The 27992-nt window shown below is 44.8% G+C and overlaps 1 protein-coding gene across 3 annotated transcripts; it reads right to left on the reverse strand.

The window, feature by feature from the left end:
* Window positions 1-1259: 1259 nt before the first annotated feature.
* Window positions 1260-27852, reverse strand: RNPC3 (RNA binding region (RNP1, RRM) containing 3). Of its 3 annotated transcripts, XR_010727463.1 has the most exons (16): window positions 27367-27852; window positions 25618-25665; window positions 23445-23563; window positions 22523-22606; window positions 22021-22132; window positions 20839-20907; window positions 18465-18607; window positions 16147-16275; window positions 14740-14888; window positions 11685-11846; window positions 10557-10651; window positions 10394-10452; window positions 8580-8712; window positions 7809-7880; window positions 5262-5335; window positions 1260-4239 (listed from the first exon to the last, which is right to left on the reverse strand). XR_010727463.1 is itself a non-coding variant. In XM_066246497.1 (15 exons), the coding sequence occupies exons 1-14, from the start codon at window positions 27556-27558 to the stop codon at window positions 7821-7823; spliced, it is 1554 nt and encodes a 517-aa protein (XP_066102594.1). In that variant the 5' UTR covers window positions 27559-27851; the 3' UTR covers window positions 5142-5335; window positions 7809-7820. The 3 variants fall into 3 exon arrangements, 2 of the variants coding, with proteins under 2 accessions (XP_066102594.1, XP_066102595.1); XM_066246497.1 differs by lacking the exon at window positions 1260-4239 and having other exon boundaries at window positions 5142-5335; window positions 27367-27851; XM_066246498.1 differs by lacking the exons at window positions 1260-4239; window positions 5262-5335 and adding an exon at window positions 5854-6908.
* Between the last annotated feature and the right edge of the window lie 140 nt (window positions 27853-27992).

Consider the following 27992-nt stretch of genomic DNA (forward strand, 5'->3'; position numbering starts at 1 on the left):
CTAGTTCTGGTCTTTTCCCAAAGAAATCTGAATCAGTTTGGCAACATCAACAAAATAAACTTTCTGCATGGGACTGAATCAACTTGGAAAGTGCTGACATCTTAAGTCAGGAGCCTTTGACCCATGTCCACATTATCTCTCCCCATTATTTTTTATTTATCATCAAAAATGGGTGCAAGGTTTCCACTATCCTTGTTTAGTACCTATTTTGGTAATTTATACCTAATTATTTCAGTTTCAGTACCATTGCAAATGATGTGTTTAGAAACATTTCAAAGTCTAGTGGCTGATTGCCAGTATATACATGCACGATGGATTTCTGCACCTTTAATTCTGCAGCCTCGTTTAACTCACTTATTAGTTATAGGAAGCTTTTGTCATCTCTGAATAGGGACACTTGGATTTCTTCATTTCCAGTTTGAGGGCTACTCGTTTTTGTTTTGTGCACTGGCTGCCAGTGAGATGTCCTTCTTTTCTAAGTGGGAGGAGGGAAGATAGACTCCTACATGTGCCCAGACCAGGATCTACCCAGCAGCCTCCATCTGGGGCCGATGCTCTGCCCACCTTGGGCTGCTTGCAACTGAGCTGTTTTTAGCACCTGAGGCAGAGGCTCCATGGAGTCATCCTCAGTGCCCAGGCCAATGTGCTCAAATGAATGGATCCTGGGGTGTGGGAGAGGAAGAAGGAGAGAGAGAGAGAGAGAGAGAGAGAGAGAGAGAGAGGAGGGGGAGGGATGGAGGAGGGATGGAGAAGCAGAGGGTTGCCTCTCCTGGGAACCAAACCCAGGGTTTCCACATGCCAGTCTACACTCGACGACTGAGCCATCCGGCCAGGGCCTGTATGTTCATTTTCATCAAAATTTATTTATTTTCTAATTTCCATTAAGAAGTCTATTTTGATGTATATGTTATTTTTAAATGGTTAATATCTAGGAATTTGAAAGTTTTTAAATTCTCCCTTTCCTGCTCACTACTTGGATTCGGCTAGGCCAGAGAACACACCATGTGACTTGCCAATGTCCCTTGTACAGGGTCACGTGTCTTCCCAGTGGTTTGCCACTGGTTTTAGCTCTCAGGCTAGCGGAGGAAGAAAAATTGTACTCTTATATCCTCGGGACAGATACACACAGCTTAAAAACAGGTATAATATATTGTGATTTTAAAATTTTGTGTAGATTAAAAAAGTCTTATTTAAAAATGCTCTTTTGGGAGGGACGATAATAAAAAAATAGCTGAAAAACTGGTTTAGAGGTATTCCACTACTGTATTGTTTTATTTTCATTTTAGTTGTAATATATATTTGTTTATACAGAAAAATGTAATTAAAAAAAAAGACTCCCAAGACCCAGATTTAAGAGATGTGAACATTTTGCCAAAATATTCTTCGTGTCCTTTAAAGAAACACACAGCGTGCAGCGCTCCACGCCAGCTCGTCCCGCCCCCTCTCCCCGGTGCGCCCGTCAGTGTCTCCACACACAACACAGAGCGTGCAGCGCTCCACACCAGCTCGTCCGGCCCCCTCGCCCCGGTGCGCCCGTCAGTGTCTCCACACACAACACACAGCGTGCAGTGCTCCACGCCAGCTCGTCCGGCCCCCTCGCCCCGGTGCGCCCGTCAGTGTCTCCACACACAACACACAGCGTGCAGTGCTCCACGCCAGCTCGTCCGGCCCCCTCGCCCCGGTGCGCCCGTCAGTGTCTCCACACACAACACACAGCGTGCAGCGCTCCACACCAGCTCGTCCGGCCCCCTCCCCCCGGTGCGCCCGTCAGTGTCTCCACACACAACACACAGCGTGCAGCGCTCTACGCCAGCTCGTCCCGCCCCCTCGCCCCGGTGCGTCCGTCAGTGTCTCCACACACAACACACATCACATCACGTCCCCATCTCCTCAGCTCTGCTAAGTCTCATAGGACAGATTAACCTGTTCCTCAGATTTTCTCCTTGAATCCTCAAAGATCCTGGTGTAGTAACTTCTATGTAAGTGGTATACTGGGGCTACTACATGTCCGAATTTAAAGAAGTACAGTGTCTTCTTGTGTTGTCAGACACCCTTCTTCTCACTTCTAATTGATAGACATTTTTGCTAGCTGTCATGCCCTTTAGATGTTTGCATATTAATCACAGCTGTTCTAGTCTTGTTGACCTCCTGGCTTTTCCCCAGGAACTGCGGCTGGGCTTGCTGGCGGGGCACAGGGTCTCTCCCGACACCGTCTCTGTGTTGCTGAGTCCCAGGCGTCTATTCAGAGTCCCTGCTGCCCTTCATGTGGGCGCTGCCCCTGCCGCACAGCTGGTCTCAGCAGTGTGGGTAGCGTACAATCTGGGGTAGGCGCCCTCTTCCTCCAGGAACCGCCCGCTCCGTCCCCCATGTGCCTGGCACACTGGTCAGCTCTCGTGTCTACTGAGCGACCCTAACAAGAACAGGTTGCTATTTTTTGTATATATGCATCAGTTAAGGAAACTGAAACAAAGGGTCTTACTAATTTACAGCTGAAGTTTGTGAAAATCTCCATTACTCACAAAGGGAAGTGTTTTCTTATAGGCGAGGAAAAAAAATCACATACTTCCTACATCTAAGCACTTAGTTGCCTCCTGAATTTCAGGTGTGTATTAGGTGTGATTCCTTCCCCCTTACTTCCTCTGAAAGCCTTACTATCTCTCAACATTGATTTTGAAGGCATCTCATTTGCAAGGTAAATAGTTTCCAAATCATCTAAAACAGCAGCTTGAATGCTACTGCCCTTGTTTGATGATTTACCTCGCAGGGTGGCACAGACTGTCCTTGTCACTGACGGGAGGCAGGTTTTTACATTACGCAGTGCTGTGCCTGCTATGCTTGACCGCCCCACCGACCGGCCAGTGCCTGTGTGTCCTTGGCCTCGGGCTCCCCTGCTCCCTGAAACACAGCAGTGTTGGGACCAGGCCAGTTAACACCCTATAGTGGCCCCCAAGTGTTCAAGCGCAAGGAAGAGTCGCACGTCTCATTTACAATCAAAGCTAGAAACCATTAAGTCTAGTGAGGAAGGCATGTCAAAGCCAAGACTGGCCACAAGCTAGGCCTCTCGCACCAGACAGCCAGGCTGTGAATGCAGAGGAGGAGCTCTTAAAGGAAGTCAGAAGTGCCTCTCCAGTGAACACATGAAGGGGAAGAAAGAGAAATGGCCTCTTGCTGAGAAGAGGGAGAACGTTTTAGAACCAGCCCCAGCGTTCCCTCACCCCAAAGCCTGCGCCAGAGCACGGCCCCAGCTCTCTCCAGCCCGATGAACACAGAGAAGCGGGGGCGGCAGGAGAGACGCCTGGGGCTAGCGGAGGCCGGGCGGTGCCGGCGGCCCAGGGCAGAAACCGTCCCCACAACAGAACGGCACCGTGAAGCCGCCAGTGCTGCGGCAGGCGCGGCAGCGAGTGACCCCGAAGGCCAGGCTGAGCCGTGAGACAGGGAGGCCACACCCCACAGCGGGTGTCCGTGTAGACGACACGGCCAGGTGGGAAGAAGATGCCTTCTAGAACTTTCCCAGCTGGAAAGGAGAGGTCAGTGCCCGGCTTCCAAGGTCAAAGGACAGGCTGACTCTCGGGGGCCAGTGCGGCTGGTGAATGGACGTTGAAGCCCGTGTTCATTTTCCATTCCAAGAACCCTTAGGACCAGCCTGCATCCCCCCTGCCTGCGCTCCGAGAATGGACAGAGCCCGGTGACTGCGCGTCTGTTTACCACAGGGGCTGCTGAGTATTTTAAGCCCACTGGTCAGACCTACTGCTCAGAAAACAAAGATTTCTTTCAAAATATTCCTGCTCAATAACGCACTGGTCCCAGAGCTCGGATGGAGACGTGTAAGATGAATGCTGTCTCCGTGCCTGCTGACACAGCGCCCTCCCTGAAGCCCAGGGTCCAGGGAGGAGTTCTGACTACTTCAGAAATCCACTCGGGAAGCCGTCGCTGCCGTGGACAGCGATTCCGCTGGCGGATCGGGGCCTAATACAGTGCAAGCCTTCTGAGAAGGGGTCACCTCTCTAGATGCCACTAAGAACAGCTTGTGCCTCATAAAAAGTGAGAACAGCAACGTTAACAGGAGTCTCAGAGCTGACCCCGACGCTCATGGATGGGTTCAGATTCAAGGCTCGAGGGGCGGCAGCGGCTGCAGATGCAGAGGGACAGCACCAGAACCAGGACCAGACGTGGAGCCCGGAGTCGGAGTGAATCACTAGAACTTCACGATCTCACTGTTCACGGACGAGGAGCTGCTTCCTACGGATAAGCAACGATCGTCATTTCCTGAGATGGGATCTACTTCCGGGGAAGACTGCTGAAAAGACAACAGAAGGCTTGGAATGCGACCACTTAGGTGACAAAAGCAGCAGCAGGGACTGAGAGGAACGTCTCTCGTTCTACCGTGGACAAAACTGCTGTCCGACCTCACGTGCCACGAAGAAACTGAGCAGGAAAGGAAGCGTCCACGGACGCCAGAACTCACTGTGTCCTGTTTCAGTCAGCGGCCAGCGCCTCAGCACCACCGCCCGCGCGGTCAGCGCCGTGAGCGTCAGGTCCGACCGCCACCAACGGGAAACTGACTCGCGGTGGGCTCAAATGACAGTCGCACTTTTACCAAGAAGTAATTTTAAATGAAAGTATGTACAGTTTTATCCGACCTAATGCTGCTGCAATTTAACAGACGGCAGTATAGTATAAACAGAACTCCGATGCACTGGGAAACTGAGCGGATGGGGGTGACTGGCTGTACGGGTGCTCTGGGACCAACCCCAGTGTCCGGACTGCGTGTGCAGTGCCTGTGTGTGAAAGCGGCCTCTGATGGACAGCCAGAACCGTCTCTGACAGGGGGAGAGAAGGCACAAATCCCCAAACCGGGAACAACCCCCCTACTACTACTTAAAAAATAAAACAAACAAATAAAACCCTACAGAACTCATAGTCAGACAAACAAAACAACTCCTGAAAGAATGACGAGAAATAAGGCTATTAAAGAAAAACTTGGAAGTGCATTGGTATTCAAGTAAGAATTAAAAAAAGGTATTATTTATATTAAAATAAAATTTCGGTGTAGTGCTGTAAAATTACCTTAATAAAGTTATATAACTCAAATTATGCTTTCCTAGCTGTGTAAAAATGTTAAAAAAAAATTAAGAATACTATTTTATTGGAAAGAAAATAATTTATTATACATGAAGCTGATTAAAATACACATAATAGCTAAACTGATTTAAGTGCATATAAATTTAATTTGTAAATACACTTTAAAAGCTGTTACGCACAGTTCCATAGTCCACGTGGTTAATTTCTTCTCAAAGATGGAAAACACGAGAAAGATATGGAATTCCAAAGGAACCTAAAATGCCATAAAAGTTATTAAAAATTATGATAAAAAAGCTTATTAGTTTAAAAATAGCTAAAAGATTTATATTTAGAAAATTAGTGAATCATGTCAGTACAAAGTTTTGTCTAAAAAACGGCTTATACAGCAAGATTTATAACATTAAAAAATAAAACATTTAACGGCCCCTACTAAAAAAACCAGCAATCTTAATATCTATAAATTTTTTGTATTCTTAGGGTGACTGTGATTATTAATGGACTTCTGAATGATTTCCACAGTTCTACTAACAGCAGAATTTGCAAGAAGGAAATGGTGAGACCCCGACCCACCTAGTTTTCCTGTTATAATGGACTGGATGGCTAGGTTGGTAGTGTGCACCTGACCATGTTAATCTCACAGAGTATCCAAACTGGTCAGTCCCTGTAACTACACCAAGGGAGACTTTTCAAATGAGAGTCTTCATCCCCTATTCAGAAATGCCAATTTAGTCTACGGCCATACCACCCTGAACGCGCCCGATCTCGTCAGAAATGCCAATTTATTATTTCTAGGATAGAGTTCAGGAATCCTTATGTCTACAAGTCCTTCCTCAGTGATTCTCAACCGTGGCTGCACGTCAGTCTAAACTTGGGGAGGTTTGATAATCCCAGGATCTCTGTTGCACACCAGACTGACAGATCAAAACCCTGGCATCAGTAGCTTTTTAGTACATCTTTTTGTTTTGTCTTTTTTCATGAGTATTTTTCAAAGCTTCCCCGGTCACTGCAATGGGCAGCCAAGACTGCGAACCTGTGCAGGTGCTTCTGGCTGCGAAGCAGGGTGGACAGCGCTGTCTTCGATACCCACCAGCGCTGCTGCGTCACTTAATGTGCTGCCCTGAGCCAACACTGTCCTCCACCTGCTACTCGTTTCTTCCTCCTCCTGTTTGGTTTGGTTTGGTTTGGAAAAATAAAGGGGGAAAAGATCCTTCTACTCGCTATCTCAAAGGAGATTTCAATAACAACACCTCAGATGTGAGGTCTGCTACACTTATTTGGGATGTACACAGGAATCTAGTTCCACTTTTCAATATCTGTAGTTCTTAAAAGAAAAAAAAATCCTTTCCCCAACCAAATTTACAACACATTATACAGAATGTCTAAACCAGATGTCATAAAACAGAAAACATGTGTTTCTGAATTCAGCCTAGAAGATATTCAAATGAAGAAATAAGACTAAATTCGGCAGTAAAGTAGATGCATACATTTTACAAGGAAATAAACTGACCTGATTCACTAACTTTCCTGCAAGATTTATGTAACCTAACGGGCAGCACAGAACACTGAGCAACGAATCTAAAAAAGCCATCAAGGGTTTGTTCAATCAACACTGCTATTTAGAAATACTTTCTACACTGCCAAAAGTGTCGCTTCGTCTGGGCCAGTGGGCGAAGGGATGGAACACTTCTCAGGAGAACGAAAGCGCAGGACTGCCCCAAAAGGATACGGAAAGGATACAGGGTGGCAGCATTAGAGCGGTATTTGCGGTATTTACGCAGGAATGCTTCTGAGGAGGCACAGGCCGCCGTTTAACTTTTCCTTATTTTCTACAGTAAATTTACAAATGAATGTTTTTTTTAAAAAACACACACTGAAAATGGTTTATTTTTAACTGTTCCACTAAGGTATTTGTAGGACTTCTCACTACAGCAATATAGATAGATACCTTAAAACAAAATTCAAATAGTCAAAATACCTCATAAAAGAAATAAACCATGAGCAAAATTTTCTCTAAGTTATATCATTTTTTTCAGTTTAACACCAGCAATTTTGACCCATTTACTTCACAGTCTTCCAGTATAAAAAGCTGCATGATTTTAAATAAAACACAAAAAGAATACATTTCCACTTATTTTTCTTAAATCGATGTTAACACAAACTTGAAAGTTGGCAATGCTTAATTCTACCATTTTAATAATAAAACTACTCAAGTCTGCATTAAAATGACATATTTAAAAGATGTAAGATTTCACTCACAAAATACATGTCTGTTTCTCTGCAGTGCGCAGTTAGTAGTCAGTAATGCCCGTTCTCAGGTCACCAAGGGGGACGGACTTATGGGTTGGACGACACACCCAGTCACAGGAAACGAAAGGCTGGTTGTCCCCCCCACCCCTCCCCCCACCCCACTGCCCGCCCTACCCTGACTAAAGTCAGGAACTCCAGGTAGGCGAGGGGAGGAAGCCTAGCAATCTGACACGTGCCCCTTAGAAATTCATGCTACAAACCTAACCCGGACATACAAATGGGCTTTATTCTGTAGTTACAATTTAGAAGTTTAATAACTGCATGAACAGACAGAGATGGATGGATGAATGGACGGATTAATGTGACTGACCCTTTAAAACTACAGGAAATACTTGGGTCACTACCCTGTCAGGCTCTTCTTGTTTCTTAATTTTATCTCAAAAAACTCTTCTCCTTTTATTATTCATATCCACACTTACCTTTATCAAGTTTTAATACTTTCTTTTTCCTTCTTTAGAATCTTGCTTTGGTCTAGCAGATCGAGCAAATTGCTAATATTTAACAATTAAGGTTTCCTTCACAAACATGAAAGCAATCTTTCCTAAATGATTATCAAGAACTCTCTAACTTAGGATGGGAATACAGTTTTTGAATTTCTCTTTTATATTTATTTTTCTACTCTCTGACTTTCTCAAATACTTGTTATCTACATGCTGTCCATGATTTTGGGGAAAAAGCAAACAATTTACCTTTTCTCTCCAGTCAGTATCTCTGATACCTAGACCTTTGCTCCTTCATCTAACCCACGGGTCTCTAGTTTGCAAACAGCATTAAATACTAAAAGCAGGATGGTTAATCAATTGATATATTTTGGTTATTAAAACCTTAAAATACAAATATGAATTAAAATACAATAAAATATTAAAATAAAACTAAAATGAACCATATCTTCCTTTAATGACTCCGAATGTATTTTATGGGCACTGTAGTCTCGGGCTTAGCCTGAATACATACTTTTGAGCTGTACAAGAGAAATGTATGCAGTTGGCTAAACTATAATCACCTCATGTTGCTGAGGTTTCTGTATTTCCAATAAAAATCTAATAACATTCATCTGACTAGCTAAGTATGTTTATAAGTGAGTATCTCAATTCAGAATGTCAGTTACTGAGTTTTCTAAGGGTAATAAAGTGACTTCAATTACGCCCTCTAGAAACAACAGTCTTTGGAATAGACTGGTTTAAGGATACAACCACCATCGGTTTTCCGAACAGGACGTAGCCGTTGGCTTCCTTTAAGGCCCTGGCAGCCGCCTTCTCGTCGGGCAGTCCAATGAAGGCCTGCCCTTTCATGCGGCCCTCCTTCATCAGGCGGATGTCAAACCTGGACGTCAAGCAAGAGAGAGAGAGAGAGAGAGAGAGAGAGAGAGAGAGAGGTTTTGATTCAAACAATTCTGATGAAACGAATGGAAATGAGTTGAATGAGTTCAATTTTGCTATTTCAGAGTAAAAACTATACGATCTTATTAGCACATTAATTACTCATGCTCTAGAAGTGCATTTTGTTCTAAACTTGATTCTATAAGTTCAAGGGGTCTTTGGGTTATGACAGTCTCAACATACGACATTTCGAGTTTATGATGTTCACTCCCATAAAAACTTAAAAAAAACCCGAGACCTGGGTGTTCCGTCTTAGCCATTAGTGTCGTACTTACGGACTATGGGGTGAACTAGTTTGCAGCCGCAGAAGGATATGCAGTAACGCGGCCTATGCGGGACTGGCGGCCCGGTTCTCTTACCTATACCATCTGGACTGTTCAAAGCCCAAGCCTTCCGTTTGTGTTAGGCTAGGCGAGGGTGTGTTTCGACTTGCACCGAAATTCAGGTTATATCACTGTCGTAAGAATGGAACTGTGTCATAACCCAAGGACCCCCTGTAGTTAGTACAAGGTAGAGGATGTGCTTATATCTATATTTTCTAAAGCAGTTTTTGTATTTATGCTATTTAAAATTGTATTACTAGCAACTATAAAAGCAAGTGCAAGTTTTTATTTCTATCTCTATTTTTAAAAATCTTTAAGCAGCCAAGCCAATACTGTCTACTCAAGACACAAAACGCCCCCAAGGGCCGACGAGCCCCACAGGAGAGCCCAGAATCTCAGCAGCACAGGAAGAGCCATTCCGAGCCACCCCGTCAAACCAGTGCTGCCCAGGCGGTGCCTACAGAGGGTGACTCCTCGGGGCCTCTCAGGGAGCGAGGTTAGACAGAGACACCCAGATTGCTTACTCCGGGCGCAGTGCTCTACTATCCCGTACTGTACTATTTCTCAACACTTCTGAGACAAAACCATATTCAAAATTCCTCAGAAAAATCAGACTGTAACTTGTAAAGTATTGCTTGCTGTTTAGATCATCTACAGGACGGGCAGAGCATAGAAAGCATTAAACAATGCTTTCACGTCATTTACAAACCACGTCCCTCTCTGCTCTCACAAGGCTGGGAGCTGCGCTTACTGCAGCCCGATGGGAAGTCACTGTCAGGGCAAGCAGCTAAAGAAACTCGCCTGCTTGCTACATACTGCTGGATGAGTGATTAGTCGTAGTTGCCAAAGTATAACTTTGGAACAGCAGCCTGCGCACCATCCATGAACTTCTTAGAAACACAAACTCCTGGGCCCCGGTCCACCATGAAAACCAACTCCGGAAGTGGACGGGGAAACAGGGGACAGACCTAGCTCGCAGGGGCTCTGCGCAGCCGCCGCTGGAGCCTCCGTGCCCAAGATGGCACTGGGCGGGGCCTGTGTCTAAGAGCAGAGTGTCACTCGACTCAGCTCTGAATATTCATTTATGTCTTGCTTATAGCTGCTTTCCTGCTGCAAAAGCAGAACTGAGTTGTTCCAGTAGATGCCATATGGCCTGCGATAAATTTAAATATTCAATTTTTACTATCTGCCCATTTACAAAGAAGTTCACTGACTCCTGTTTATCTCTAATAGAAAAATGTCAGGATAAATGAGGGTTAATTTATAACATATTAAAAATTAAAATGTGAAAATATGACTTACATTATCCGTTGTGTTTCTGATGAAAAATCAACGTATCTTCCAAAAATATATTTAAGGTCCTAGAATTTCAATGAGATAAAAATAAATAAATATATAAATAAATAAATAAGTCCAGCAAAAACAAAAGTAAAATAATAAAATTTATTTATAAATTTCAACCTACCTTTTCTTGAACATGTCTAGCTAAATTCTTTACATAAATTCTACAGTTTGGGTCACCAGGTTCATAACTTCTGAAAACCGAAAGTGTTTCCATTTCTTATTTAAAAACAAAACAAGGATATAAAATTAAGATATTTTTTATCAATTAAAAAGAACTATAACATTCACATATAACTGTTAAAGAGACAAAATAAGAATTATGGAAATGCTAAAACCATAAAAATTGGTAACAGTGTTACTAATAAGATTAAAATACTCATTAAAAATCTGAATTGATAATACGAAATAAAGTTTAAAATTTTCAGGCATCTAAAATAACTAAAATTTATCCATTAAAAGATCTATTAAAGCTCTGTTAAGATGAGTTACTTTATAAAAAGATTGGACCAAATTAATCAATTGCTGGTGTAACTGTTTTGCCTCTACCCCAGTTTCCCGAACCTCCAGACGCCAGCACGTCCAGTGTGAGGATAGGTACTTCCTCAAACAGAACAAGCAAGTATTAGGACAAACAGCAGCTCCCGCACCCTGTACCGCACTCCCACTGGGAGTCAGTAATGTTCCCGACACGGAGACGCTCTATGCAAAAAACCCTACTAGAAGCCTGTTTCCAATTCTTATGGGAAAAATTATAAAGCGTCACGTCAATCTAAAACCTCTTTTTCTAAAATGTACAAAAACAGGAATAATCCTTTGGAAGTAAAACAATCATGCTAGGATATAAAATCCTAATATAAAATTCTAACATGCAGACTTCCAATCACCAAAGAATTAAAAGTATGTTTTGAACAACTGCTCTGTATGAATCTCAGACACAGTACTGGGATGGTCTACCCACTGGGATTCCCATCTCCAGAATTCAGGCCCCCGCGACTCGTGTACGATGTTTAGGAATGAAAACGGAGGGTTTTTCCAAACAACATGACCTGGAGATGTACTGTGAGAGGGCTTCCTGACTGTGGACGCCCCGTCAGAGCACGAAGGGCAGGGAGTGGAGCGTCAGCTGAGCGACGTGGGAAGTGTGTGAGGTGTGTGTCTGCGGGCAGACGACATGCAGAGGCTGTTTTGTCTGGGGGGGGGGGGGGGTCGAAGAACCAGGAAATGGCGAGTGCCAGTTTCACGAAATTACCTTCTCTAGAAATCCTGCCCCTTTCCAGGTCCCGCCTGGAAATGCACTCCGATGGCATCTCATCAGAGTCTTCTTTGCTCTCCTCTGCGACGCTCAGGCTGGGTTTGGGGAAGATCTTCCCGAAGCCCATGCTGGAGGCATCCGCTTCAGCCGCAGGCGTATCTGAGCGTTAACATCAACAGCAGCGGTTGAAAATCCCTCCCTTCAAAACAGTCCTAGTCTTCCGTGTGTAATTTTTAAGGGTGCTTTGGCATGAAAGCACCCTGGTGTTTTCCTCAGCACTTCAGAACAGGGGCAAACTGTATCTGCGGGGCTCAGACAGAGGATTTCCGGTTTGCAGGCCGTGTGGTTTCTGTTGTTTCCATTCCCCTCGGCCACCGTGACATGAACGCAGCCACACACACAGCTGAGAGCCAGAGGGCTGCTCTGCGTGCCATTTCGGGGCCTTGGAAAGTGGAAAGAACATGAATTCGTTTTCAACATACCGGGTGGGCAAACGGAGGTTAACAGTTGTTGGTATGGAGAAAGACATGCAGGTTACGATTATTATGATAGCTTTACTTCACAAAAGAGTGTCACTCACAATTGTAAACCTACTTCTCCCCACCCTGTATATAGATTACAATCAGTCGGCGGTCTCCACTGAAATGTTTAGGTGGTAGACAGAGAAGCTCAATGTGTTTGGTGGTCAGGAATCAGTATTTTGTCTAGCCTACCCACCTAGAACAGTTTTTTGTGTAAAAAGAAATTTCCAATTCATTAAAAAATTACATAATTATAAAAGACATTTTGAAAATGGATGTGGTTATTCAAGATTATTTCTACAATGGGTATAAAAATTTCATAGTGCTACATCAGAATACTGTCAAACAACGATCAACCTTCTCAAAGATGATTAAAAGATTCATATTAACAGAATGCGGAATAAACATCATAAAATAAGACACTCCTATTTGAATATACTAACATAAATCCATTAAACCTACACACACACACACTAGCCCATCCTATCCTTAGTCCTACAAGAAGGAAAAAGAATTATATGCATACCTAACAAAAAATTCAACTAGGAAAATTCAAAAATATTGCAAATTTTGTATTTTAGATAGCAACGTATAATGGATTTATGAACAAAACATGAATTTTAGCTTCAGCCAAAACTAAACTGGCACGGGGGAGAGAGTTAGGAAGGGTAAGGTTAAACGGTCACTAGAAAAATTCTGGTCATACTGCCGACAGCCAAACGAAGAAACTAAGGATGTGCACGAGCAGACCCGTGACCTACGCTGCTCTACGGTGCTCCCGCGTCACCCGGCCAGGACGCAGAATGGGGCGGCCGTCTCCCTCCGCCGGCCTCTAGGCCCTTGGGTAAATGAAGCTTAAAAGAGTAAAAATCTGTGTCAAAGAGTGACTAGCTATGAGGTTAGAAGGAAAAACACGCAGAAAGAAAAAATACAAATATTGAAACAAAGGAGTCATCTGAAAGGGCAATGCATTCTCTCCCTGAGACGAACTAGAGGCAGCTCCAGCTCCTCCGCTCACTACGTCTGCCGTGCTCACTAGAACTCGACCCTATGTCCACAATACTCACAGCTGGATGAACACAACTGTCTAGTCCAGCGTTTCTGTAATATGAAGAAAGTGGAGACAACCCAAACCTCTACAGCAGAGCCTAAGTAAATAAAGGTGATACAGTACTGAGTACCGTGGTACCCTGAGATATGAACAGACCAAAATATGAATTTTTTAAGACATGAGCTGCGACTCAGTCCATACTTTTGTTCGAGATCCGAGTGAAATTCTGAGATACGAGTGATGATTCAGGAAGCTGCCACTAGTTGGCGCACGAGTCCAGTATCGGCAGTTTGCTATACGAGTTGACTGACTTACGAGCTCAGTTACAGAACAAATTAAATTCATATCTCAAGGTACCACTGTATTATGTAGCCAGAAAAAAGTAAAATGTATGTTTTAAGTTCTGACATAATAAGCTACTCCCACTAGATTTTAAACTGCAGAAGGTCATGACCACGGGGAGCCTGCCCTCTAGGGCCCAGGCCAGGGCCCGCCATGCCCGATGCTTCAATAGTCATTACTGATGAGCACTATGTAAAACACCACGCCCTTTCATAGAAAGAAGAGAAAATGAAATGTGTTACACGTTATACAATAAGGTCTGGAAAGATTTATGTACCAACACTGTTTATTTCTAACAGGGGATAGTGGATATTTCTAATAAGGGAGAGGGGAGTTTGAAGTGTTAACTTTTAGTATTTTACTTTATATGCCCACTTTGATTAAATTTTCCATAAGATTGTGTTACTTCCAAAATTAAAATAACAAAGGAATGTCATTATATTACCAAATTAATGCCTAAAATAAGCAAGAAAAAACATTTCACCAATTATCTTTAAAATTAATATAGTATCTTGGTAGACAATCTTCCATGTTCTTTAGATTTAAAAAAGATTCACATAAAATCTACAACTCACAAGATAGTTACATAGCTATTTCTGAATCAGTAATATAATTTTACTAATAAGACCACTGAACATCCCATTTAACAAGCAATGAAAAAATAAGTCAACACAAGAAATTCTATTATACCCGTATTTCCCATGTATAAGACGCTCCCATGTATAAGATGCATCTTAATTTTGGGGTCCGAAATTTGAAAAAAAAATGTATTACATAAAGTTATTGAACTCGAATTTTATTCATCATAAAATCCATACAACTCCTCATTACTGTCAGAACTCCCATCTATTAGCTATCCTCATCTGTGTTTGATGACGAATCACTGTCTTCCTAGATTGCCTCGTCCTCAGTTCCATCTATGGCATTTGAAATGTCACAATCACTGTTATAAGACGCATCCAGTTTTTAGACCCCAAATTTTTTGAAAAAGGGTGCATCTATGGGGAAATACAGTATGTGTAAGCATAAGTAAAAAGCGGGCTAAACTTCACCCTGGGGTTCATTACTGGCCAAAGTCAACAGGGACATTCTCATTGTTAAACACCAGTTTTAATTCTATAAAAAAAGTTCAGCTTACCACGATTTTGTTCTTCACAATCAGGTTCCTTTTCTAAATCTTTCTTAAAGGCCACCGGCATGTCGGTAGATATATGGAATTCGATTTTTTTATTCCCTACAGGCTGTGGTTGATCGAATACATCCGAAGGCGACAGCACCGGGTGTAAACTAAGGTTCATAACAATCGCAGCGTTACTTTGTAACCACAAAGGAAATCCCGAGGGAAATAGTATTTCATGTTTATTTGTGCACTTAAAAAGCTAACAGTGATAAAGCCCTCAACACTAGAGGCATTACATAAAGTAAAATGTCTATTTAATACTTCAGTAAACCTTAACACGTTTTAATGTAATTATTATTAAGTTCCTAGTTTAGATAAGGAGATTGAATAAATGTCAGGAAACTGCATGAAGCCGCTCAGTAAGTGACAGAGACAGTACGTGAGGGCTGTTGATTCTGGGCTGAAGGATATTCAGCAACATGCAGAAAAGTTCATTCTACATTTAATGTAAACACTTTTATGCAGCGTCTTCTACATACTAGATAATGAAGCTGTCCAAGAGAGGCGCTGATGAGTACTTGATGTCCAAATTAAAATATGGTGTAAGTATAAATACACACCAGACTTTGTACCTTCCAAAAAATGTGAAACATCAATAACTTTTTTAGTATATGTGCTGCTGAAGCGAGCACACATCAATAACTTTTTTTGTTTATATTTTTTTATTAACTGATTTTAGAGAGGAAGGGCAGGGAGAGAGACAAACAAAAAGAAAAACAAAACACTGACTTGTGGCTCCCCTGATTTATGCATTCATTGTTGCTTCTTGTATGTGCCCTGACCAGGGATCAAACCCACAACCTTGGTGCACTGTCCAGGCATTCTGGCTACCTGCCAGGGCCATCAATAACTTTTTATATTAATTACATGCTGAATCATGTTTTTTACATAATGGGTAAAATAAATTATTAAAATTAACTTCATCCATTTCTTTTTATTCTTTTCGGGTAGCTATTAGAAAATTTAATTTCGTTCACAGTATTTATTTTTAAACATTCAGTGCTGCTAGAGAGATTAAATGCATGGGGTCACGGTGTCAAGACATACACAGATAGGTTAACAAACTTACATGAAACTATCAAAAAAGAAGGATTAGACTCATTCGTTTAAAAATGGAAAAAATAATCTTAAACTCCTCTATTAAGTTACTTACAGGTTCAAGGGAAATTCACATTGTAGAAAAATCTGATGAAATGAAAATCGCAATGAATAGTAATTTTATCTGATTAAGCTGTTAAAATATATACATAGAACTTCATGGCAAACAGGCAAGTAAACTTTCTGCCATCACTGTCCTTTAAAGACGGGAGTTATGCAAGCAGACAAGTACCGAGACCCCTTGTTTCATGACCCAGAACGGGTTACCTGTGGGAGACAGACGCGGACGCAGTCAACATATCCTTTATCTTTCGCTTTTTTCTCACGTGGCGTTGCTGCTTTACAGTTTTTGGTCTTTTGGGCTGAAGATTTGCTAGTTCCATTAGTTTGGCCATTCTACATTGGGGGAAGAGAAAGTCAAAAAAATATTTCATTATGTGGAAGCATAACTATTTGCCACTTTTCAGTTAATCTTAAAGTTGTATTTGGGTTTATAAGTTAAAACTTGTATGCTGTAAGTGTAATTTCTAAGCCATCAATTAAGATGTAACATTTGATCAGAGAACAGGTTCTAAATCTCCTTGCTCAACTTTCATTTTACTTTGAAGGAACTGAGAATTTCCTTAATTTATCTTTTAAAGAGAACTTTTATTATACAAATTATTAGTCCTCCTCCATCCCTATGGCTAGACCAGACGCCAACAAGAATGAACAGAAGTCACTAATACAATCGGTATAACTACTGCTCTTTTCTGGACTGCTATTCAAAGGCCTTTCAAAGATTAAAATGATTTTGATTCATATTCCAATTATTAAAGAGAATCTGGACTGACTTAAGTATTTTTATTTAAAAGTATTTTGTATATAATTGTTGCAAATCATTACAGAACCTAGTAACTTACTTGACAACCCAGCTTTCCAATACTGTACTCTGAAGTCACAATCTTCCCAGTAACAACCAGGCGTGACTGCGGGTACCCTGCACCCAGCTCCCCTGCACTGTGAGGAATACTTAGACTAGCTCTTAGCGCGGCACTTCTGTATCTTCCACAGAATCAGACAGGTGGATTCCAGAGCAGAGGCTCAGAAACCAACCTCTCACCACTCGGCCTCTCCAGAGTAACATTTGTGCAATTTAAAAGCAAAACAAAGGAGGGAAAGGTTGTGGTTAAAATAAATTTTAAATCTTTTGTCCGAAGCAAAGAAAAATAAACACAGGTTAACCAAAACTTTTATGAATAAATCCAGTTATACCAAACAAGTCTATTCATAAACTGCCCATCCAAACTATACTGTCTACAATAGTGCAAGCTAATACTTGGTAATCAATAATTTTTGCTGAATAAACAATATTTTAAAACATTTCCAGAAGATAAGAGAGAGGTATGGAACCAGAGATGGGTTCATGCAGACTCTGTCCTCACAGCTCTGTAAACATAATGAACAAAACAAACAAACGTTTTGGCCAGTCTACATACATCATTCTTTACTATCATTATTTCATAAAGCAGGTATAATCTGAGAGGGCAGTAACCCAGGGCGCACTCCCGGCAGGAACAAGACGGCAGCCCGGGACCGCGTCAAGCTGCCGTTTCTGTGAACGGTGTGCCGGAGCGGAGGCGCGTGCACTCAGCAGGCGCCGATGTGTCCACACTGTGCACGGTCAGCAGCCCTGGAACCCAGGTCCCCCACAGGTTCCGGACACACGGATTTTCTCCATAGGGCACAGCCCACGGTTCTCGATCTTGGAAACATTAGACGGCACTTCAACACTAAGCTTGGGGACCATTTTTAGTGGCAAAATCACCCAACAGCACAAAAATGGCGGAAATGTGCTACTGAATAGACTCGGGAAGGACACGTCTACAGAACAGGAGCTGAGGCAGAGGGGCTGTCACCTGTGCTGCCTCACCCAGGAGTGTGCTCGTCCATCTCAAATCTGTCACCGTTCTGTGCGTGCCCATGTCCAAAAGGACCAAAAAGCATTGCAACTAAACACAGAATCCACAAATAATAAGGACTACTTTTTGTATGTGTGTGACAGACAGAGAGAGAGAGGAACAGATAGGGACAGACAGACAGGAAGGGAGAGAGATGAGAAACATCAATTCTTTGTTGCGGTTCCTTAGTTGTTCATTAATTCTTTCTCATACGTGCCTTGACCATGGGGCTACAGCAGACCGAGTGACCCCTTGCTCAAGCCAGCAACCTTGGGCTCAAGCTGGTGAGTTTTGCTCAAACCAGATGAGCCTGCGCTCAAGCTGGCGACCTCAGGGTGTCGAACCTGCGTCCTCTGCATCCCAGTCCAACGCTCTATCCACTGCACCACCACCTGGTCAGGCACCAACTGTACTTTATAATACCATAATCATGAGTCTGAAATATTACTTATAATCCAAGAGTTTTTCCTTCAGTCTCAAGTGTTAATCTGTAACTACTATATGCTGAGGGGCCAGGCTGGAGATGAACAGTTCTAAGCCCCCAAATTACAAAGGAATTATAGTAAAATTAAGATGAGCAAGAGAATCTTTCCCCAGCAGTTTGCGTTTCCCAGGATCTAAGCCAACAGCACTTGAACCCCGGACCTCTGACGGTCTTCCTCGTCGCTGCTCGCATACTCGGACTCCACACTAGACAGCTCCTCGTCCTCGTCGGGCAGGGGGGGCTCCCCCGGGGGCCGCGGAGACGCAGGCGGCAGAGGCGCGTGCAGCAGCATGTAGTCCTCGAACTGGAGAAACGACAGAGGCCACCAGGGTGATCCCGGGACAGACAGCGCTCCACTCGGCCGCACAACTCTCCTGCTCACGGTATTCTCTCGGGGGCTCAGGGACCGCCTGCCGGGCGCAGCTGAGCACACACTATTTCCCCTTCCCGGGCACCCGGCTGCACCCGCTGCCATATGCCCCGCAGCGAGATTTCCCCACGTCCCTAAGTCTGGCCAACGCCATGTGGGCACACAGACTGTGCACACAGAAACCCTCTTCCCCTTTCTCTGCAGCCTGCATGGCAACGCCCTCACCACCCTGGGGTGCATGCAGCGGGCACACGGAGCTCTCCTGAGTGACCCAGCAGAGCGCCGATCACTCTGCCCTCGTTCTGGAACGGATTGGACATGGGCGAGGAACACCTCACACCGTGTCAGGTGACTAGGATGTGTGTCTGCTCTGTGAACTGGCACAGCCTTCCCCAGTGCCCTGCAGTGCCCAGGCTCCAAGGTGGCAGCATTACAGAGAAACCATGGAGCTGGCAGCACCAGCAGCCCGTCCACAACACATAATAAAAAGCAGCATTTTTAATTTAAACGTTAGCACTCAAAATACGTTCTCATTGCTACTACCCCCCCCCAAACTACAGCAAAACAACTAGAATTATTCAAAAGCAGACAAAGCCCATTATCTAAATTACTAATGAATTTGTATAGTAAATCCTAATTAAATACATATTTAGTGTCTTTCTTCTGCCTGTGCAGCTCTAGACGTGACAGAACGGAACAATGGGGACTGTAGATGATCGAGTTTGTTCCCTGGAATTCTACGGGACGGCGTGTCCTGGACCCAAGGCCTGCACACTGGCGGAGAGGGCAGCCTGTCCCTCCCTCAGTGCCCACCTGTCACCGCTGTCCCCCCAGTTCTGTCCCTTCTGCAGTGCCCCACCTGTCACCGCTGTCCCCCCAGCTCTGTCCCTCCCGCAGTGCCCCACCTGTCACCGCTATCCCCCCAGCTCTGTCCCTCCCTCAGTGCCCCACCTGTCACCGCTGTCCCCCCAGCTCTGTCCCTCCCTCAGTGCCCCACCTGTCACCACTGTCCCCCAGCTCTGTCCCTCCCTCAGTGCCCCACCTGTCACCACTGTCCCCCAGCTCTGTCCCTCCCTCAGTGCCCCACCTGTCACCACTGTCCCCCAGCTCTGTCCCTCCCTCAGTGCCCCAACTGTCACCGCTGTCCCCCCAGCTCTGTCCCTCCCTCAGTGCCCCACCTGTCACCGCTGTCCCCCCAGCTCTGTCCCTCCCTCAGTGCCCCACCTGTCACCGCTGTCCCCCCAGCTCTGTCCCTCCCTCAGTGCCCCACCTGTCACCACTGTCCCCCAGCTCTGTCCCTCCCTCAGTGCCCCACCTGTCACCACTGTCCCCCAGCTCTGTCCCTCCCTCAGTGCCCCACCTGTCACCACTGTCCCCCAGCTCTGTCCCTCCCTCAGTGCCCCACCTGTCACCACTGTCCCCCAGCTCTGTCCCTCCCTCAGTGCCCCACCTGTCACCACTGTCCCCCAGCTCTGTCCCTCCCTCAGTGCCCCACCTGTCACCACTGTCCCCCAGCTCTGTCCCTCCCTCAGTGCCCCACCTGTCACCACTGTCCCCCAGCTCTGTCCCTCCCTCAGTGCCCCACCTGTCACCACTGTCCCCCAGCTCTGTCCCTCCCTCAGTGCCCCACCTGTCACCACTGTCCCCCAGCTCTGTCCCTCCCTCAGTGCCCCACCTGTCACCACTGTCCCCCAGCTCTGTCCCTCCCTCAGTGCCCCACCTGTTACCACTGTCCCCCAGCTCTGTCCCTCCCTCAGTGCCCCACCTGTCACTGCTGTCCCCCAGCTCTGTCCCTCCCTCAGTGCCCCACCTGTCACCGCTGTCCCCCCAGCTCTGTCCCTCCCTCAGTGCCCCACCTGTCACCGCTGTCCCCCAGCTCTGTCCCTCCCTCAGTGCCCCACCTGTCACCGCTGTCCCCCAGCTCTGTCCCTCCCTCAGTGCCCCACCTGTCACTGCTGTCCCCCCAGCTCTGTCCCTCCCTCAGTGCCCCACCTGTCACCGCTGTCCCCCCAGCTCTGTCCCTCCCTCAGTGCCCCACCTGTCACCGCTGTCCCCCCAGCTCTGTCCCTTCCTCAGCCTCTGCACACGCGGTGCCGCTGGCACACACTCATAACCCGTCTCGGAGGAGACAGTCTGAATCTTTAAAACCTTAAGGACTTTCTTACCATGGGAGGTCGTGCAGTGATTGGTCCAAAAGGTGTGGGCAAATTCATTTTATTCATAAGATGAAGCACCTGCAAGAGATAAACATTTAAAACCCTTAATAAAGGACGATTCAGCGCACATTTTTCCTGCACTAACCAACTCTGCAACGGCGCTACTGGTTCACACAGCGCGGAGGCCGCAGGGCTCCCCCTGTCACCTCCAGGCAGGCTGACAACTCTGTCACCCCCGGGCAGGGCTCCCCCCGTCACCCCCAGGCAGGGCTGACAACTCCGTCACCCCTGGGCAAGGCTAACCCGGCCCTGACCCAGGACAAGCCTTCCTAAGGCGTCTTCAAGTCTACAAATGGTATTCTCATTGTTCAAATCTAAACTCTCCTGAAATGTTCTTTTCCCCTCGATTATTGTGAAATAAGGAAATACAGAGAAGTTAAGATGCGCATAAGCTATATCTGTACTTCAGAAAGTATCCTATTACCATCTGTACTTCAAACATTTGCCAAGGGGTCCACTGTGTGTTTTCCTCCGAGAATCTCTACCTAAAGGTGAAAACTAGTAACAAAGAATGACCAGAAATGGTATTTCCCGAGTTACCTTATGATTGTTAGTATCAACACTAAACGTAGGGGTCTGCTATGCTATGGCTTACAGAAGCCTTACTTGAATGGAGCAGCAGCTTATTACCATCTGAAATGGAATGAATGCTTGTACCCTGTCCCCAGTTCACATGTTGAATCCTGACCGCAATGTGATGGTATTAGGAGGTGGGGGTGGCTTTGGGAAATGGGTCATATGATAGAACCCCCAGGAATGGGATAGTGGCCCTTAGGAAAGGGACCCCTGTGCACTCTCTCGCCCTCTTCTGGCCGGGAGGACACAGCAGCCATCTCACTGGAGAAGCCCCCCGCCAGGAGCCCCTGGCTGGCGCCCTGCCTCCACCCGCCAGAGCCAGACTCCAACACCAGGAAGTGACTGGCTGTGGTTCATCAACCACCTGCTCTGGCATTTAGATACATTTAGATACAGCAGCCTGAGCTGCCGGGACACCCTTAACATACTGTAACATCCCTACCGTTGGAACTGGCCTAGTTAATGAGGTACGAAGAAATAGGAGAATTGGCGTGGAAATGACCACATCAAGGTATCTGAGCGTTAGTCTGAGGAAGGCTGGTGGCCTCTGCTTACCTGCACGTAGAACTTGGGCACACTGGCCAAGGCATTGACTATGTTTGCTAGGATCGTGCTTGACGGCGGTGGGTACATATACTTGAGGCACGAGTTTAGAGGAAAGGTCAGCCTGGAAAAATATTGAAAATGCTTATCATGTTTTACTGAGCTTTGTATCAATAATGGTTTCAGGTAATCTGATACCATACAAACTTGTTCAAATACTTCAGTGCTCTAGAGATTGGCTCTGTGCCTACCAGATCCAAATAAGCACTTTAAAAAGAAACTTGCCTCTGACTGAATTAAAGCAAAATAGATAATGCTAGTCAGACTTACCTTATAGCTCTGAACATTTTCATGGAACCAAATTCAGTGACACACTCTTATACCTCAAAGTGTTTAATCAGCAGATAAAAAATATACATGAAAGAATATAACTTTTAAAGAAACCTTATTTGCCACACCCACACCCACCAGAGCAACAAAACTAAAAGAACAACACGATACAAACAACACTAACCCATGGTTTGGCGCAATCCCATTTTCTATAGTTAAACACTCGACTTCTTTCCTTTCTTTGTCATCTTCTACAGGGTCCTCAGACCTAGGACATACAGAATCAAAGTTGATCTCGTCTTTAAGAGAAAAAGTGAAAAACTACATACAGAAAAAACACATCTTTTCACACATGGCATTAGGAAAACGGTTCCGTAAGAGAACTTTCAAACATTTCAGCAAATAGCAATGAAAAGGAAGGAGAACAGAATCAACCTCTACTGAGTACCTTCTCTATTCCAGACCTTACACAAGGCACACCAGTTTCATAATTCTTCACTGCAACCCTAGGAAGATAAGATCTCACTGACTGAAGCTTACATTGTATTCAATAATTGTACTTAAATTTCTCTAATGTGCATCAAAATCACCTATAGGGCTTGGTAAAACTCAGACCTCTGGGGCTTTATCCACCCCGTGTCCAATGTCTAATTCAGTAGGAGACTGGCTTAGGACCCAGGAATCAGTATTCCAATCAATCCTGGAGGACGAGCCGGCCCAGGGGCTACTCTTTGAGAACCACTGGTGTAAAGTACATTTGTAACAGCTGTATAACCGCAGACTTCCAGCTGGGAACCACATGGCAGCCTTGGTCTCCAGGGCTGTGGCTGCCCAGGGCGCCTCCACCCGTAACAGCAGGGACTTCAGACCGGGCACCGCCCCGCCACTTCCGGCTGAATGCTTTCAGCCTGGCTCTCCCCCCTCACGTTAATTCCTAATCTTAAACAAACTACTGCACCATGAGGAACCAAAATAAATACTGTTTCAATGTACTACATTCTATTAGAGAAGTGTCGTTTCTTGCAGCTTCCTACTCTGAGAACAATCCCACAGCAACATGACTGATTAAAGAGCACTTGAAATGTGCGGAAAACTGATCGACGTACCTTTTCTTTTTCTCGGTGCCCGAAGAGGGACATGGGGAATGAGCTTGATCTGGTTCTTTTGCAAATTCAACAACTAAAGTATGACCTAAAAGTTTCAGCTGGTGGAGCCTCGTCAGTGCCTTCAGTGGGGAGAAAAGAGGAAAACATCTGGTAACTGCCCCGAGCACGGCGCGTCCGAGACCACCTGCATCCACACCTGTTCTCTGTGGACGCTGCTGCGCTTCCTCGGCGGGCTCTTACCTACTGCTAACCTCCGGCTGCCAGGCCTTCCCTCCTTACGGAGGCCTGCGTCCTGCCACCTAGCAAAACTACCATCTGCTGTACCCCAACTCTTTGTTCAAGGTGCTTCACTTGTCATGTTGACTCCTTTCTCCTGAAGCCATCAGTCAGCTGCACGTTAGCCGCAAGTCCCATCACTGCTCCTACCTTCCCCTTCTTCTCTCTCCTACAAACATCTGCCAGACACTAGCTCTCCTCCAAGTTAATCTTGACCCTAAAAGAAATGGAGGTTTCATTACTATGTTTTATTTATAACGTCTTATGCTATATTAAAGTTCTATGAAATAAAAATTTTCTATAAACTGAATACATATACGTAAATCTTTTATAACTCCACCCTCAAAGGTATTTATTAACAACTTGTTATCTAGTCCTGCTAAGTTTTTTCTGTGCATATAAACTAACGCACATACCATTGTATATAATGTTTCGCAACTTGATTCATGTATAATCTGGGCTACATTCCTTCAGAATACATGTTCATTTGACCTCAGTCTCCAACAGCTGTCCAGAGTACAGATACATAATTTAAGATGTCCCTTCCCTCTCTGATAAGAATTTGGGTCTTTTTATTGACACAGAAATACACTGTGTTCATTTCTCATTTTGTATCATCATACGGTATCCTCTTAAAAGGCTCTTCTCTTTGCATCCATGATAACTTCTTTTCTAGTTCTACTTGCTTTTTAACTTCTTCCTGCCAGTCTTCTTTGCTGGCTCATCTGCTTCTGGGAAACCATATCCGTTCACCTGGTTGAAGAAACTCCATTTTTTACCTTGCCCCAACTCTACAGCCTTATTTTTAACTGTTTTAAAATACTGTATTTCCACAAAAGTAGTCCACTGACTCCTCAGAGTTAACAGATGATATGTGAATTCATTACCTACCTTTGCAAATACCCTCTGAGCTCTGCCTTCTGTGTCAGCTAACGTAACAACCCAATTCACTCAGTCCAGACACCTCAGCGTGTTCCCTCTTTCAGTCTCTACATCTACAGGATGAGAAGACCTACACACTCAGTCCCCACTCAGGATATGCCTACTTCTTCCTCCGTCTTCTAACTCACTGAGAACCTTTCTTGTGCCTTGGCACGAGAATGATACTCTTCTGGATAACAGTTCTCATTTTGGCTCCCCATCTGGTCTTCCTACTTCTAACCTTTTTCCACATCCAAGGCATGACGTGAACTCTACCATACATGGTTCACAGCCCAGACCATATTACTGGCCAGCTTCAAAGTATCAAGTGCCTTTAGAACAGCTACTAGACAAAATTCAATCCCTTCCTCCTTCCCTCCCTGCTTCCCAAATTTAGACTGAACCTATTTGGCAAGTCCCGTTTCCATTTCAACCCAGAGCTATTGCTCCATTTGCAACTGTCCACTCTCCAAAGCTTAACTCCGTGTGCTCCGAACCTGGACGGCCCAGCTCCGTTTTCTCCTCGGTATCCAGCTAGTCATTAGAGGTCTACATAAACAGTCACTGCCTTTGTAAACGATCCCCTAGGACTTAAGATATGTGTGTTATGTTTATTCGTATACATACATTTAATGTGTATATGTTTATTTATATATATTTCCCTTTTAATAGTTAAAACATCTTGCCTTGCAACAGTGACAGAGATAGTTATCAATTTTAGCATCCTTTAGAATTCATTTTTAATTACATGTGAGGCTATAATTTAATTTCCAATTAATTTACTATTCTTATTTTCAAATACACAAACTTTGGTTAAGATCTTCCAACTGACAAAACCAAATGTAGCCATGGGGCAAAACCTTAAAGTATAGATTCTTTGGCTTTTAAAATTATAGTTTAACATTATGTTTTATTTGTGAACCGAGATTGAATAATAGGAAACTGTTGATAACTTTAATAGTAAAGAAAGTTATACCTTTATAGCTGCTTTTTCACTAGGGAAAGTAGCAAAAGCTGTATGTTTCTGAAAAAGAATTAAAATACAAGTTATTTCTAATATAATTTTAGTTTTTCATAAGGATGTCTAATACTTTACTAGTTAATAGTGATTTGACACACTAAAATAAATCTTGGAAAAGAATGAAAACTCTAGATCAGGGGTCGGGAACCTAAGGCCCGTGAGCCAGATGTGGCTCTTTTGATGGCTGCATCTGGCTCGCAGACAAATCTTTAATAAAAATAATAATGTTAAAAATATAAAACATTCTCATGTATTACAATCCATTCATTTCCTACCGCTCATGTTCATGGTTGCGGGTGGCTGGAGCCAATCACAGCTGTCCTCTGGGACAACACCAATTTTTATTGGATAATGCATAACGTACATGGTTCGTTGTATGGCTCTCATGGAATTACATTTTTAAATATGTGGCGTTCATGGCTCTCTCAGCCAAAAAGGTTCCCGACCCCTGCTCTAGATCATTTTGACTGTTTACTACTAATTTCATACAGTGGTTTTGAATCTTTTTTGGGTCAGACTTCCTTGAGACAGAAGCTCTGTAGCCCTTTTCACAGAAAAGTAGGCAGCACACAGCACATTTTACACAAAAGTATCCAACAGACCAGAAGTTTAAAAACTACTACTGTACCGAAGGACCTCCCTTACACCATCCAAAATACAAAATATCTCCCGTTTTATAACACATCTAAAGATCTTACACTTTCCTCCAGACAGGCAAATGCAGAGTTTAGAATATTCAACCAAAAAAATATCATTTTTTGTAATAGAGTTCAATGGGAGAAACCTATTTTTAAATACTATAAATTGTATTTTTAAAACCTCCAGAAAAGGAACAGAAGTCAAAAGTCAATGAGTTGTGCTAAGCAAGAGTTGTTGTCAAAGCTTACTAAATAAAGCATTTAAAGTTGCCTGGGTAATTATATCACATATTGTATTTTGTCTAATCTGACCCAAGATGACCTAATTAAGTGTACTTAAACTGAATCACAAAGAATACTTGTATTTGCTGGTATGCAGCAAGTCCTCGAATAATGTCATTTCGTTCAAAGTTCTTTCCTTCTAGGATTGATGAGATGCCTCGGGAACTATTGTTTTATCACTTACAGAAAAAAAATGGATTCCTTATATGTTTTGCTTCAAGTTGCAGAACCTATCAACACCTCTGAGGACTTACTGCATGTGATTCAAAACTGGTCTTTTTTTGTGTGCCCCCCCCCCCCCCCCCCCCCCCCCAGTAATTCTCAACCCTGGCTGCGTATCAGAAATCGCCTGGAAACACTTGAGAACCACTGACGTTCTTTCTGCCCCTCGCAAGGCCATCTTGCAGAAACTTAACAGCGGCCGGGGCTCTCTGAATGCAGTCAATTCGATCGGCACCCTCTTCAGACATACAAAAGTAGAAACTCTGTATCTGCTTGACTCAAAGTTGCAACTTCTCTTTTAACTGACTTGTCTTCACACTGGCTTATCAATGAAGCGAGGTTTTTGTTTAAAAATGTCCTCTGTTCCCTGTGTCTGAGAGCAGGGAGTCTGAGAGGCCCGCCACCCCCAATTCGGGGGAGTTCCGGGATTCCCAGGCGGGGTCGGAATAGGGGACACACTGAGCCGCGCTCCCCCCTTTCGCCGTTCTGTCCCCGTGTCCACGCCGCTGTCACCAATCCGCGCCCCGGCCCCGGTTCCCGGCCTGCAGCCCTGGGCCCTTACCAGGCGCCCCTTGTCCGACAAGACGCGCACCGACTGCGCCCCGAAGTACTTGAGCAAGTCCTCCTTCTCCTCCGCGGTCAGCTCGGCAGGCAGGTGCCTCACCAGCAGGGTCCGGTCGCCCCGCGGCGGAGAGAGCGCGGCAGAGCTCTGGCAGGCTCTCGGCATCCCCAGCGGCTGCTCTGGGGCCGCCATTCGCCTGGCCGACCCGGCCACCGGGAAGCCGAGCGGGGAAGCCGGGGAGAAATACACCAACTGGTCGGCTAAATGGGTGCTGTTTCCGCCTCGCGCTAAGGATTCTGGTTAACACGGGAGTACCGCGATAGTTGGTCGCGTTCTCGCGAGATGGGGCCTAGGACAAGGGACACTTCTGGGGAGGCTACTTTCTGGGAGTGGAGGGCCAGGTTCTGCAGTGGTTGGGAAGTGACCTGGTTAAAATTCCAGGCAGCCGCTTAAGGTATAAGAATCAGAAATGCACCTGAGAAAGGCTTGAGGGCGGAAAAAAAAAAGTTGGCAAATTAGTAACAGAGACGAAAGGCCTCAATGGAGCCAAAAAAGGATGGAAGCCCAAGGGCAGAAGGAGTCTCTGCTGCGCATGTGCGGGCGGGAAGCGCCTGGGCGCCGCGCCT

This window comes from Saccopteryx bilineata, chromosome 11, assembly GCF_036850765.1.
Source record: "Saccopteryx bilineata isolate mSacBil1 chromosome 11, mSacBil1_pri_phased_curated, whole genome shotgun sequence".
NCBI classification, from domain to species: domain Eukaryota; kingdom Metazoa; phylum Chordata; class Mammalia; order Chiroptera; family Emballonuridae; genus Saccopteryx; species Saccopteryx bilineata.

Bases quoted from the DNA above. Each gene is read 5' to 3' on its own strand.
- RNPC3 (XM_066246497.1), bottom strand. From the start codon at position 27,558: ATGGCGGCCCCAGAGCAGCCGCTGGGGATGCCGAGAGCCTGCCAGAGC. The intron at 23,564-25,617 runs GTATAACTTTCT...TCCCCACTGAAG, and splicing joins GTGAAAAAGCAGCTATAAAG to GCACTGACGAGGCTCCACCA. The intron at 22,607-23,444 runs GTACGTCGATCA...TGTATGTCCTAG, and splicing joins GGCACCGAGAAAAAGAAAAG to GTCTGAGGACCCTGTAGAAG.